Source organism: Natrix helvetica, assembly GCF_964273705.1.
Source record: "Natrix helvetica genome assembly, chromosome: 3".
NCBI lineage: Eukaryota > Metazoa > Chordata > Lepidosauria > Squamata > Natricidae > Natrix > Natrix helvetica.
This window is the reverse complement of record NC_138549.1, coordinates 24637718-24652019: the sequence shown is the minus strand read 5'-3', so window position 1 is coordinate 24652019 and position 14302 is coordinate 24637718. Positions and strand designations below refer to the sequence as shown.

General features: G+C 37.3%; 1 protein-coding gene across 2 annotated transcripts in view; it reads right to left on the bottom strand.

Annotated features, from left to right (window-relative positions):
* FGF14 (fibroblast growth factor 14) overlaps nt 1-14302 on the bottom strand; it is a 382025-nt gene that overhangs the window by 116725 nt on the left and 250998 nt on the right. For both annotated transcript variants that reach the window (XM_081946764.1, XM_081946763.1), the window contains exon 2: nt 2672-2782. In XM_081946764.1, coding sequence (XP_081802890.1) covers nt 2672-2782 — 111 coding nt within the window. The remainder of the gene's footprint in view (nt 1-2671; nt 2783-14302) is intronic.

Below are 14302 nucleotides of genomic sequence, written 5' to 3'. Positions count from 1 at the left end.
TCGGTCTCTGCTGCACATGCGCGGTGAGTGGGCCTCATGTGGAAGATGCACGCACATGTGCGTAGAGGCGTGGGGGTCATGCATGCATGCACGGGGTCAAGGGTTGCGCAGAGGGGGGGAGTGCGCAACCCCCACACCTGTTTTTGGGTCCCAGGAGGCTTCAGGGAAGCCTGCTAGGCGCAGGGAGTCATGTGTGTATGTGGGGAGGAGCATGGTGTGTGTGTTGCGCGCACATGCTTTCAGCATGTGAGGACAAAAAGGTTAGCCATCACTGCACTAAGCCATGGGTTACACCATGGTCATAAGGTTCACACATTCACTGAACTACACCATAGCCATTTACAGTACATTAACTTGTTGTGCAAACCCAGGTCAAATTTTGACTCTGAATCTATATAAACTCACTCACTCTCTCTCTCTCTCTCTCTCTCTCTCTCTCTCTCTCTCTCTCTCTCTCTCTCTCTCTCTCTCTGTGTGTGTGTGTGTTCCAGCATAACTCTGGAACGCCTCAAGCAATTTCAACCAAACTTGGTACACAGATGACTTGGTACACAAAAATATTGTGGGGGTAAGACACCCCTAACAACCCTCGGGGTGTGTGTTCTGTTATGATACAGCCCTTTGTGACTTAAAATGGTTTCTATTGTTAAAATGGCTTCTACTGTACAGTGCAGTGGAGTTGCCATGGTAACAGTTTCACAGTACTCCACAAGGGGGCTCCCTCTGGTAAGGGGAAAAATCCAATATTAGAAATTATGTTTGGTCCGGATATTTTCCCCCTATAAATAAATACCCGGGCAAGTATCAGCTAGTATATTATAAGAGAACAATAAAACAACAAAGTTCAGTCCTCTTAGACTAAGTACACTTAGACTAGCGCAGAAAGCTTTAAGTTATCTTTAAATACATTTGTATTCTGGTCATATTCTGGTTCAATTACTTCTAGTTTCATATATGGAAATAATGCAGCAAATAAACAATGTGGTACAGCCAGTCATCACATAAACAAAATAATTTCTCCATCATGGCAAGCCATCTGATACCTCTACTTAGTGGCTCACAGTAGACCTCCATATCCAATTCAAATCCAATTCAAGTTGTCAGTTGTTACCTATAAAGCCCTTCATGGCTCACAAACAAGTTATTTGTGGGACTATCTGTCTCTAGATCTTTCTGCCATTCTATATGTTCCAGCAGAGTGGGCATCCTGCCAAGCCTCTTCTTGAGTTAATGCCATCAGGAGAGATTTAGGAAAGGAGGTACCTTTTCTTTTGTGACTCCTGTCCTGTGGAAATACCTCCCCTTAAAAATGTGATCCTGACCCTGATAGTCTTTGAAGGCCTGGCTGTTCCCTTGGGCTTTGGGCCAAGATGTTAGATAAACTGAGAGATGGAGGATATAGTGATGTACCCTGACTTTGCATTCCTTGTCTTTGATGATTCTGTGTTGCTTCATTGCTGAGAATATTGTATTGTTTTTATTACTGTATGTCACTCAAGAGTTGCATTTTTACAAGTTGAGTGGGTACATAAACCCATAAATCAATAAATGTATCTATGCCAAAAGTGCTACATTTAAATGTGGATATCAATCCTAATATTCAGAAATACTATATTCACACATATATTAAGCATGAGAAAAAGCTGAGAAAGGGGGCCTAAAACAAACCTTAGAAATAAGGAGAAAATGTATTTTATAGACATGGAATCAAAATATTTGTCTGAAATGGCATAGGGTTTCCTGCTTGAGTGGAGAGTTGACTAGAAGATCTCCCAAGATCTCCTTCCAATTCTGTTCTTCTGAAATGTTGATAGTGTAATGTGATCATTCTATCCATGGTGATTCTTAGGTAGTAATTTTTCTTTCAGTGATTTCATACCACTGTAACAAAATCTCCCTTAATTAGATTTTAGCAAAGACTGCTGATTAAGAAAGCAGTATTTAAAGAATTCAAACTGAGGGAATGTTTTCTGGAGTGTTTTTTACAGGATTTCTCTAGTTTTTGGCAGATAGGAATAGAGCACTCACTAGTCCAGGGCTCTCAAACTCGCATCGTCACGTGACATCTTGGGACTTTTTCCCCCTTTGCCAGTGACACATCCGGCCCATGGGCCACGAGTTTCACAGCCTTGCACTAGCCTTACTAAAGCATTGCAATGAGGTAGGAGGGCTCTTCATTTCTGAGGACATCAGCAGACATGAAACAGAGACATGATTTTAAAAATGACATATCAGGAACCACAAAAAAGTAGGACCCATTTGAAGTCATACTAATTAGGGGTGGGATTCTACTGGTTCGGGTGAACTGGTAGCTCCGACGATCAACTGGGAGCAAACTGCTTCATCTCGATGATCAGATGGGCCCACCTGTTCTTATTTCCTACTTTTATTTTCTCAGCTGATTCGTGCGGAAGAGCAGATTGCCATGCGAATCAGCTGTGTTACTCCTCCGAAGAAACCCCGGAAGTGAAGATTTCTTCAAACTGCGCGCACAGCACGCGTCAGGCGCAAGCATGCATGAAGCATGCACGTGCAAATCGCGCAATCACCGAAGCAGTTGTTAAACTGGGAGGATCCCACCACTGATACAAATGATGGATGTTCATTTTGGAATGGTTCTCTCTACATTTTGTGTCTGTAAAGGTAATGAATAGTTTCGTAGAGCACTTACTAGAATTAGTGCTATCATCCTTGGTTCCATCGAGACTTCCATCTGGGTGCATTTGCAAGTAGTAGCCTTGCCTGCAATATAACCTGGTCACTATGCCCTTGAGCTGGGGATCTGAAAAGACAAACATAGATTGTCACTAGTCACAATACCTAAGATATCTCTATATCTTTCTTTCAGAAATGAAGTACATTCGAATCAGGTGTCATCCCCATTAGGTCCACCTGACCAGGAAATCAACTCCCCTGGAAGACTAAAACTACTTTTACTGAGGTTGGTTATAAACTTGAAAGTCTCATTATGCTGTTCCTTATGCATACCCCTTACAGACCTCTTAGGAATAGGGTGAGGTCGACATCAGCATTTTTATACATCAGCAACTTAGAGAGGTATCTGCCTGAGCTGCTTCTGAATGTTATCTTGTTATCTGAACTTAAAACCATTTCACCTCTTTTTGCCTAGGTGATGCTTCCTGAATATTTCCAACAAGTTTCATTATTTATTTATCTACCTAATTTATAGAGCTGACCATCTGACAAGTGTTATTGCCTTCTTTCATCTCTACACATGGTTATTCTTAATGCCTTCTTTTCAGCTAATATCATCAAATAGCTAATGCAATTTTAGCTCCAAGATAATAGCAATGAAATGGGAAAAACAGTGTTTTATCATGAAAGATTATTTGGCCATTAAAAAAAATCCCACTACAGTCTGTTCAGTAGCCCAATCTTCTATCAGCTGATTACTAATACCCGATGAATTGTCTATGGCTTCAGATGAAAAATTACAATAATTTCATGAACATTTTCTATCCTATTATGAGGTGTTTTTTATGTTGAGGGGCACCATGTAGGTTTTTGCATACTCGGTTCATTTCTGTACAGAAAAAAACATCATAGTAATATCTTATTTGGATGCCCAATCGAATCAAAAGAAAATTAGCTACATTTTGGTGAAAATGTTTACTTATAAAACACTGAAAGCACACAGAACTCATTGGCTGGCTCTTTGCTTCATGAGATATGGCCAAGTCTAACACTGGGAAACATACTTAGTAATAAAAAAGACCCTCATGAAATAGAAATATAGAAAAACAGTTGGGGGGAATCTTAACTTTAAAATAGAAATGTTGTTTTTTTAAAACAGAGGCTGTTTACCTGTTAACTCATCTCCATTTCCTAGTACAAAGTTAATTCTCATTCTTAACAGAACCTGGTATAGCTCATCAGCTCTTGTTCAAATCCTGTTATTTGTAGGAAATGCACAGCAGTACATCATATACTCTTGCAAGTAAACTCTTGCAACAAAATTAAACTAAATGCAATGCATCCAGTCATTTTTTACCTATAGATAACTTTTTTCAAGTTCCTACTCTTGATCTGGAACATTCTTTAAGTAATTCTAAAAATTAAACTTAGTAGAATATTACAATGTACTAGAAGGGTTAGTATAAGTTGAAAATGCTAATAATTAAGATCGTGCAATTACTGAACAAAAAATACAATTTTCTTTCCCTAGCTTCCATTATTTATTTGAAAATGTGGTCTCATTTGAGTCAAGTTGGATTTCTGACCTTTTCATGAACAGACACATGTCAATTTATTAACAGTAATACAGAAATAGTCTGCCTTTCTTTCTAGTCTATAGCCTGCTATTTCTTGGTGTTTCCCCTTGAAGTACCAATTAGATGTGGCTTAGTTTTTCAAGGCCAAACATGGCCAGTTAAGTGTTAATTTGTTAGCAAAGGCACCATTAGGTAAGTTGATTAGTTAATAATGAACACAGTTTTACCAAAGAACATTACATATTAAATGATTCCATCTCCCATTTCCATCAAAATCAGGGTCCAAAAAAGTTAACAATAAATTAAACCCACACATATATTTAAAATACCATTAAGATAAACTTCATGAAGCTTAAACTTAACAGACACTTGAAATTAGGATTACCTCTGATCTCCGCTCCTTCCGTACAAAACTCAAGACCCACCTCTTTCAATTATCCGGCCTGGCTCAACCATAATTCCATCTATTCCTCCTGATAGTCTTTTCAATTCGTAATTTTAAATTGGGGTATTTTATTGGCTAATAATTTTATTGTTGTTGTTTTATGTTTTTTAATGATTATTACCTCCTCCCTGTATATGTATGTGTATGTGTGTATGTATTTATTTATGTGTCTTTTTATTGTACGCCGCCCCGAGTCCTTTGTGGAGAGGGAGCGGCTAACAAATCGAATAAATTCAATTCAATTCAATCACAATTTGATAACTGTCTTTTGTATTAGAATGAAGTCAACATGCAATACCAAGTGTACTTTAATCTGGTGGGTTTTTTCCCAAAATGTTCTCTGAATTTAATGGATCCTCAGTGCTTGGACCACTCAGGCCTACTGCTAAGTTGCAATTGCTTCTTGATCTAAGAGCCATGGTGGTGCAGTGGTTAGAATGCAGTATTGCAGGCTAATTCTGCTGACTGCCAACTGTCAGCAGTTCGGCAGTTCAAGTCTCACTGGCTCAAGATTGACTCTACTTTCCATCCTTCCGAAGTCCCAGATTGTTAATCCAGATTGTTGGGGGCAATCTGTGTCAACAATCTGGGTTAAAATAAAGACCCAGATTGTTGGGGGCAACATGCTGACTTTGTAAACCACTTAGGGCTGTAAAGCACTGTGAAGTAGTATATAAGTCTAAGTGCTATTGCTATTGCTAACTGGCATTCCTGCTCTGGTAAACTCTAGATTTTAAAGTAACTCCCACAATCAAGAATGCAATTATGAATACAATAAATCACCACTTATCCCACTCAGGAGCCAAAACAGTTTACAGGTTAAAAAGTTTACTTCAAAAATTGACAGTTTGTACATAATTAACAGGGAAGAAGCTAGGACTTTAGAATAATTGTGGTATACGTTATGTAGTCAGCAGGAAAAGCCTTGTTGTGATAGTAAAAGTTTACACATAATATTTGAATCAGTCCTTGGTTTCCGTTTGAAAATACAATGCTTTTGCGATACAGATTTGCTCAAAATAGTTAAGTAGCTATTAAAAGGACCTACCAGCTAAAGTGCCGGATTTATATCGTATAGAATTGGGTTCAAATTCTATCATAGTCTTGCTCATATGACACAATAATTACTCTGTTACAAATGAATTTATTTTATCATAACAGACTATTAGTCCATCTGGATCATTTAATTCAATACTGACTGATAACTTTTTCTAAGATTAGAGACATCAGAATGTTTCCCAACAATTCCTGTAGATGCCAGAAAATGTACCCATCACATTTGCATGCAAAATGTATGCTAATCTTTATATCAAAAATAATGATATTACCTTTAAATTGTAATGGCTAAAAATTAATTTACAAAATATGTTTGTTTGATGGTAAGCTTAACAAGATTCTACTTTTCTCCAAATGTTATAAACAAGATTTAGCAAAATTCAGTGTAATTCCACTGTGTCCCATCATTTCCAAGCAATCAAGACTGTAAATGATGACTTTCCAAACTAATTTAACTTAGTGAACCTAGACTATTGTATAAATTGATCTTTGACAAGATTGGAAGTCGATGTTATTGGATATAGACTGGCAAAAGGAAATAAAAGGTATTTGTTTTGACCTGAAACAAAAAATAATTCTGTTTTCAAATATTTTACTTTTTACTACTAATTGAACAATATTTTATTTTTAAACTCTTCTAACTATTTTGAATATTTAACAAAAATATGATAGTGTGCGTGCTATGGAAATAAGTTTATGGCTCTTCTCATTAGCCATACAACGTGCATTACCCCATGCTTGATATATCCTAGGCATCCAAGGTAGACCAGGTTAGGAAACAGACATCAAAGTAATTCTATAACTCTATTGATACAGGCTGATATATCAGAATCTTGAAAGCTTTTTTTTCCCCCAACTGTCTCTGTACCTCTCTACAACACAGGCATCAAACTGGCTGCGTCATGTTGCCATCACGTGACATATCGTGATGTTTTTCCCCTTCATGGAGCTGGGGTGGGCTTGGCTGGCACATGATGCATCTGACCCATGGGCTGCCAGTTTGGCACTCCTGCTTTACAATATACATATCACAGCAGTGTGTGTGACTGGGTATGTTCCTCTGTGCATAAGAATCAGAAACTTCATGAAATAGAAGGAATATTTCATATCTAAAAATTGGGAGAAAATTTTGACTTTATTATTAAATATGCAAATATCTTAGTAAACACAAAATTATACAGAAGAGTTATGATTCCATGACTTTGATAGTTTACTTAATAATTGGTATATATTTTTGTAATATACATTTTACAAGAAAACTACTATTTAAAAAGGTTACTTATTGAGTAGAATAGGTTAGTACAGTGGTGGGCAACCCGTGGCTCGGGAGCCACATGCGGCTCTTTACACCCTTTAATGCGGCTCTTCTGTGTGCCGGGTGCCCGCTCCCCTCCCTCCTCTCGGGCTTCGGAGGGAAGCTTCTGCAAAAGCCCGGGCGAGTGACAACCAATTTTGGTCCTATGACTGCAGAATGCTGCAAAATACCATAAATGCAGGCCAGTTGTTGAGTGTTTCAAATGTGATTGGAACACTCAACAAGGTGACCACAGTGTGTGTGTGTGTGTGTGTGAGTGAGTGAGAAAGACAGACAGAGAGAGGAACAGAGAGAGGGAGTGAGGGAGGGAATCAGAGAGAGACTGACAGACAGACACACACACACAGACAGAGAGAGAAAGAGAGGGGGAGGGAGGGAGAGAAAGATAGACAGACAGAGAGACACACACAGAGTGAGTGATTAAGTGAATGAGTGAGAGACAGACACACCCACATACACAGAGTGACAGAGAGAGAGGAAGGGAGGGGAGAGAGACAGAGGGAGAGACAGAGACAGACACACACACAGAGAGTGAGTGAGAGACAGACAGACAGACACACACACACACACAGAGTGACAGAGATGGGGGAGGGAGGGAGAGAGAGACAAAGAGCCAGAGAGAGAGAAAAAGAAAAAAAGAAAGAAAGTGGGAGAGAGAGATGAAATTAAAAACAACAACATACAAACCTGACTTACTCAAACTATCCAAGGAAATGCAAGGCCAATGTTCACATTAGTGGTTGTGACTTTGTCAGTCAATGTCAGGATGTAATTTTCTCTACATTGTAAGGCAAATGTTACGGAATTTAACGTTATCGATAAATAATATCGTTCTAAAGTTTTTGTTTTATTAGTTGTGTTATTTGTATCCTCCCGACCTATGTGGATACTTGCATGCAGAATATTCTCAATAAAAACTTATTGAAACTAAAAACAATGTACCATCCTATGTATTTTCGGTTTTAAAAATGTGGCTCTCAAAGTAAATTTCAATCGTGGTTTTGGCGAGATTTGGCTCAGTTGAAAAAAAAGGTTGCCCACCACTGGGTTAGTAGAACTGATAGCTAGTTTTTATGTTGTGTGAGTTAAAAACATGTTGAGAAATGGTGTTTACAAAAATGTATGCACTTACTTATTGTACCAGCCCGTACAGGGACAATATATAATGTCAACCTCAATTGAACTGCCTGTATTATTTTTTCTGATCACTTCTAACAAGAAATAAAAAATATTCTGATGGGGGGGTCGCGGGGGTTATATGCACAGGGATGGGGCACATGTGTGGGGGTCATGCATGCATGTGTGCGGGTGGGGAAGCACAGGGGGTCATGCACGCATGCATGGGGGCGCACTAGCTTAATTTGCAAAGCTAAGTACATTCTGAAAAACAGCCAATTTTGTATTGTTATATACAGGAAGCATCTTCCATAATAGAGAGTGGCAGGGTTTCTTAACTTACTATTAACTTCATTTTTTCATTGCCAGAATGCATAAGAGTATATGAGATGAAGTTATATATTCCTTCTGGTTAGATATGCAAAAGCATCACTTCAAAATGCTGTTAGCATAGTCAGAAAGTATACACTGTGTGTGGCTCTTCTTCTTGTTAATGTGTGAATTGCACAAAATATGGAAATGAACCACTTGATTACCTGCATATCATTTAACATTTGCATGTATTGACAGACTGAAATAGAACTGCCATACAGAAATGGGGGGGGGGGAATGACACAGCCAATGTTCTGGCAAAAAAATAATAATCCATCTATCTTCCAAATTGTTTAGGCAACAGTTTGCAATATATATCCTACACAATAATTATACAACAACTAGGGTCAGTATTTATTTCTAAGGTGTGGTGTGTGCCAAACTAAAACTCTTTCCCAGTCTATTGTACATGGCATTTTGGCAATGCACATCCATCCATCCTTCATTTCTTTCTGCTATTCCTATAAATAACACAATGTTAAATGGCCAAATTCAACAAATATTGTGTTATGTTTTTACATCTACAAACAGGTTAAGTAATTTCAGTTCAATAATATACCTTTTCACATAGAGTTGTTGGGGAAAATAGGAAGGAGTATTAGGAATGTTTGCTGCCTTGAGTTATAAATATAAAAGGTGGGATAAAACTAAAATGAATGAATGAATGAATGAATGAATGAATGAATGAATGAAATATTTGTCCTTTTCATGATAACAATTGCTCAAATGAAGCTCGGACAGTACCAATGATTCCACAGTTCTCTCCTAAACTACATATCTTCTCTTCTACCGGAACAATTGTGTTATCATGAAGAAGAAATGTTTTAAGTTTGCGCTTAAATTTTTCACTTTTTTTTTCATAGAGATTGCGGAATTTATTGTTCCTAAGTTTATCCCAAGGTCTGCAGCTCAACAAGCTTCTGCTTCCTTGCTGGTAAATCTTTTTGTCTGACACGTTGAAATCTAGAGTGGCCCACAAAAGACATCTGGTCTTTTGGATCTAAAACAAAGATCCACTGGATTGCTAAAAATGAGTACCATATTTTTTGGAGTATAAGATGCACCTTTTTCCTTCAAAAAAAGAGGTGTATAAGACGTACACAGAAAATCTGGGTGCGTCTTATACACTGAATACAGCTTTTTTTTTGCCTCCCAAAACCCCACCCCCTTCGCAAAAATGGATGTGCATAGCCGTTAGGAGGCTTCCAAAGTGCTGCTGGTGCTGGGGAAGGCAGAAATTAGTGAAAAATGGACTGTTTTTTGCTCATTTCTGCCCCCCCTCAGCCTCCGGGAGCACTCTACAAGCCTCCTAAAGGCTATGCATGCCCCCCTTTTTGACAAAAAATGGGCCTGTTTTCTCAAAAAACTGGCTATTTTGGGGAAGTTTGCAGAGTGCAAAACCTTTTTTTTAATTTTCCTCTTCAAAATCTTGGTGCGTCTTATACTCCGGTGCATCTTATACTCTGAAAAATATGGTATCTTTTTTTAGGAATCATAATGATGGGACTTTCTAAGACCCTTCAAGTTTCTACTTACAACCTCCAACCAGTTTATCAGAATCCTGATATTGTTTATATCAGTTTATGTAATTAAAAAAAGAAATGAATATTCTTCAAGAACCATTGACATTCATTATGGTTTCATCTTGTAAAGAGACAAAACAGTGTTTTCATCAGAGATCAGTACTTAAATACTCTGAATAAATTACTCTTCTATTAACCAGCAACCATGATATTCTCAAGTGTTTCCTAGATTAAAGGTTGACTTGTTGATTTTTTTTAAAGCAGAGATAAAAAGTTAATTTCCAAGCTTCCTGTGAATAATACATCCATGCATCTATAGTCAGAGAGGAAAATAGGCTGCTAGTTCTTACAATTAAGTAGTGAGAGAGTTTCTTTCAAGGAACCTGGCACAAAAAGTAGAGTGGTATAGACTTTACCAAATTACTGCTACTCCTAGGGATGATGTGAACCCGCTTTTTTTTAAAAAAAAAACTTTATTTAAAGTTACTGGATTAATTGAAAGCACACCCTTCAGAATCAAAGAGCAATGAAATATTCCTGGGATTTATAGAAAATACTGTAGAACTCATATTGAGGTCCCATCAACAAAACAACAGGAACTGATTCAACCTCCCTCTCAAAGCTGGTGCCATTAGGTTTAAGATGAATACAAGTTTAAAAGTCAAGAACTGAATTTATTTTACTTCTATGTAAAATTATTATATTTAATGTATTATTTACATTTATACTGTGTATCAATATATTACATATTGTCATTCTAACTGTATACCATCTAGAGCAGGGTTGTCAAACTCGATTTCATCAGGTTTGTGTTTGACCTCGGGGGGGGGGGGGGAGGCAGTGTGTGTGTGGCCAGAGTAGGCATGGCTAGCTTGACGTCACTTGTGTCGGGGGCACCTGTGGTGGCCTGAGTGCTCTGCCAGCAAAAACCAGCTCCCGACCTCCGTTTTTGGCTGCAACTGCCTCCTGCAGCCCTCTGCCAGTGAAAATGAAGCTCCGTTTTCACTGGCAGATGCACCGCAGGCCAGTCTTTCACGGTTTCCAGGGCGGCCCCAAGGATCAGATCTGAGCACCCCGTGGACCGGATCTGGCCCCCGGCCTTGAGTTTCACATCCCTGATTTAGAATCATCCAAACTAAAATGATATATAATAATAGTAATGCCTTAGTGTTACTGTCACCTTTTAAAACTCACATGTAATGGTTAAATCTACAAAAGGACAATTTGACTTGCATTTATGAATAAATACATTTATAAATATGTAAAATGAAATACCTGAATTTATGAATATGCATAACACTAGAAAAATGCACACATTCAATTACTATTTTGTATAGAATTAGCATTTAGCCTAATAACAAATACTTTGGCTTCCTAATGTTCTGGGCATTCGATTCATAATCCAGCATATGTACAACTGGCTTACCATGTTTGTTTTAAAATAAAGGCATTTATAGAAACGTATTTAAATATTTTGAATATTGGAATATACATGAATTTGTGTCAGTAAATGCATGGACCTTCTATTTGATGGTACCTTGGCAACAGTGGAAACTGGAAAGGAGTGAAAATAATTATGTTACAGAGTGCCATCAAAGGATCCAAAGTTGGATAATGGATACTTGATGGATTGAGGAAAGAAACTGCTTATGAATAAGAGAGAGAATAATTGGTTCAAATATGAGGATGAGAGAAATATATAGTGTTTATATAGAGGGGGGAAAGATAACTACAAACAATGTGATTAAAGAAAATAAAGAACTGTTAAAGCATAGAAAATGTACTGGTGTTAATTTCAGATAATTATTTTGGAAATGAGTGAAAGGGGCCCAGAACCAAGTGAATGGAATAAAAAAAGTGATGAAATTATTTATATGAAAATAAAGCAAGATAATGTTGGAAGGAATATCTTAGAGTTTTCTATGAAAATGATAGTGATACCATTCCATAGAGTGGAACTGAACGGAACCTAAAAAAGTTAGGGACTTAGAAAAATGATGAAAATTAGAATCAGTAATGTTCACAAATATTGGAAAAATTGTAAGGCTGCAGGGGTAGATAAAGAAACTGATGAAATGTTAAAATATAGATTTGCTTATGAAGTGGCTGTGCAATTTGTTTAATGTCCATGTAAAGACTACACAGTTGTCTGACAATTAAAAGAAAGCTACCACTTTCCTTTATGAAGGAAAAAGTAACAAGGATGACTACAAAACTGGAATGCTTCAGTGAATGGTTTGTCGTTCTACATAGTGTAAGGCAAAAAATATGTCCCCCTTCACTATTTAATATATCTATGAATAAATGTAAAGGGGAAGTTTGCAATGATAGTAGAGGTGTATTGCCTAGAGCTGTGAATCTCTGTAAATTTTGGCACGTAAACTACATTATATTGTTAGCAGAAGAAAACCAAATGATTTGCAATGAATATCAGGCAAATTGTATGTGCAATAAAAAATATAAATCTGAAAAGAGATTATATCAAAGTTATAGTAGTGTTTCATAGTGAAAATTATTGCAAATTGTATGTTGATGGAAAAATAAATATAAGCAAGTAGGTGGAACAAGGTACTTTGGGGGAATGTTTACTAATTAATTTATTTTATTTATAATTTTTTTCTGGCTGCCCATTTTACAGAAAATGTCTCTGAGCAGTATAACGATCAATAAAACGATAAATATAAAGCAATTGTTAACAAAATCATTTCAAATAATTATTAAAAATATTAAAACTATAAAAGCAGAAGTAAGCAAGAAAAGAAAAAAATAAAGGGACATCAATGATAACAGTACCACCTCACAAATTCACCCATCCCTGAGGTCCTCACGCCTGAGGGACCTCCAAAAGCTCAGGAGTGATGAGGTCAATCTCATTTCCTGTGGGGGGGGGGAGAGAAGATTTCACAATGCAGGCGCCTCAGCCAAAATGGCCTCCCATCTAGGGCCAGCTCCCTGGATGATGGAAGCCGTAACACCTCCATTCTTTTGCATCTGGTTGGATGGGCAGATGAAGAGATCCCTCAAAAATCCCAGTTCCACTAATAATAGGGAAATGGATGGAAATATTTTAAGAATTGTGAATATTTATTTATATTATCTTATTTGAAAAAAATTATTTGGCTACACATTCTACACATTCTACACATTCACACAACCACAATCACTCCATGAACACGCTAGTTTTTTTTCTTTTTCTTTCTTTTTTCGTTTCTGTTATAATTTTGTACCAGTGAGGTTAAAACCAATTTCGTTGTATTTAAGTACAATGACAATAAAGATCATACTTATACCTAAGCCAATAACTCCACACCAATGTACAATAAATAAATAAACAAACACAATAAATACAAAATACAAAAGTTGACATATCTCACACATCATAGTCTCCAAATTTGCCTATATCAGGTTCCATTAACAGCATGGGCTCCCCTAATTAATTAATCTTGGCTATTAGAAAGTTAGGAGATAGTATGAAGTTTCCTGTAAGAACTGCATGTTGAAAAAAGTGGCAATGAATGTGAATGTCCTTCTGTGAACTTCATTGTACGGATATGAGAATGAGGTACATCAGCAAAAACGAAACTGGATATAGCAGGCAAGTTTTAGTTCAGAAACCTATGTGATAGAACAAGAAGAGATTGACGGCTACCATGAATGGGGAGTGAATATGAAAGTGAGCAATCTGTAAGGAAGATGTAGATTGAGGAGGTTTGTTCTGACAGAGAAAATGAATCAAGATTGAATTGCAAAATAAATTTAGAGGTTAGGAGAAAGGGGAACAGCAAGAGAGTTATGCATGGATGGAGTTGTTGAAATCCTCAAATAGTGTCTAAAAGTAAAATCATAGCCATATGTGGTGTAAGAATAAGGAAGGTTTTCAAGGTTTTAAAGTTATAGTGAATGATACTATTTTAAGTAACTAATATTTTCTTTTTTATTATCACATACTGTTCTGTCCCAACCCTCTACAATATATATGGCCGCAGACTTGGCTGTCTGCCACAACTAAGGAGGGAGATAAGCAACCCATTGTCTGGGAGCCCAGAAAGCTTTCTCTATGAAACAAGGCTTGAACTCACGAAATTCTCCCAATCTTTTTCTACGGCTGGATCAGTAAATTGTTGTTTCCTGCAAAATTCCCCTCCCGTCGCCCCACCTATAAGCTCTCTGGGAGGGGCCAATCAATAGCCACCTGTTCCTATTTTCTTCTGTGAAGCTTTTTCCAAAGGTAGGTAGGTAGGTA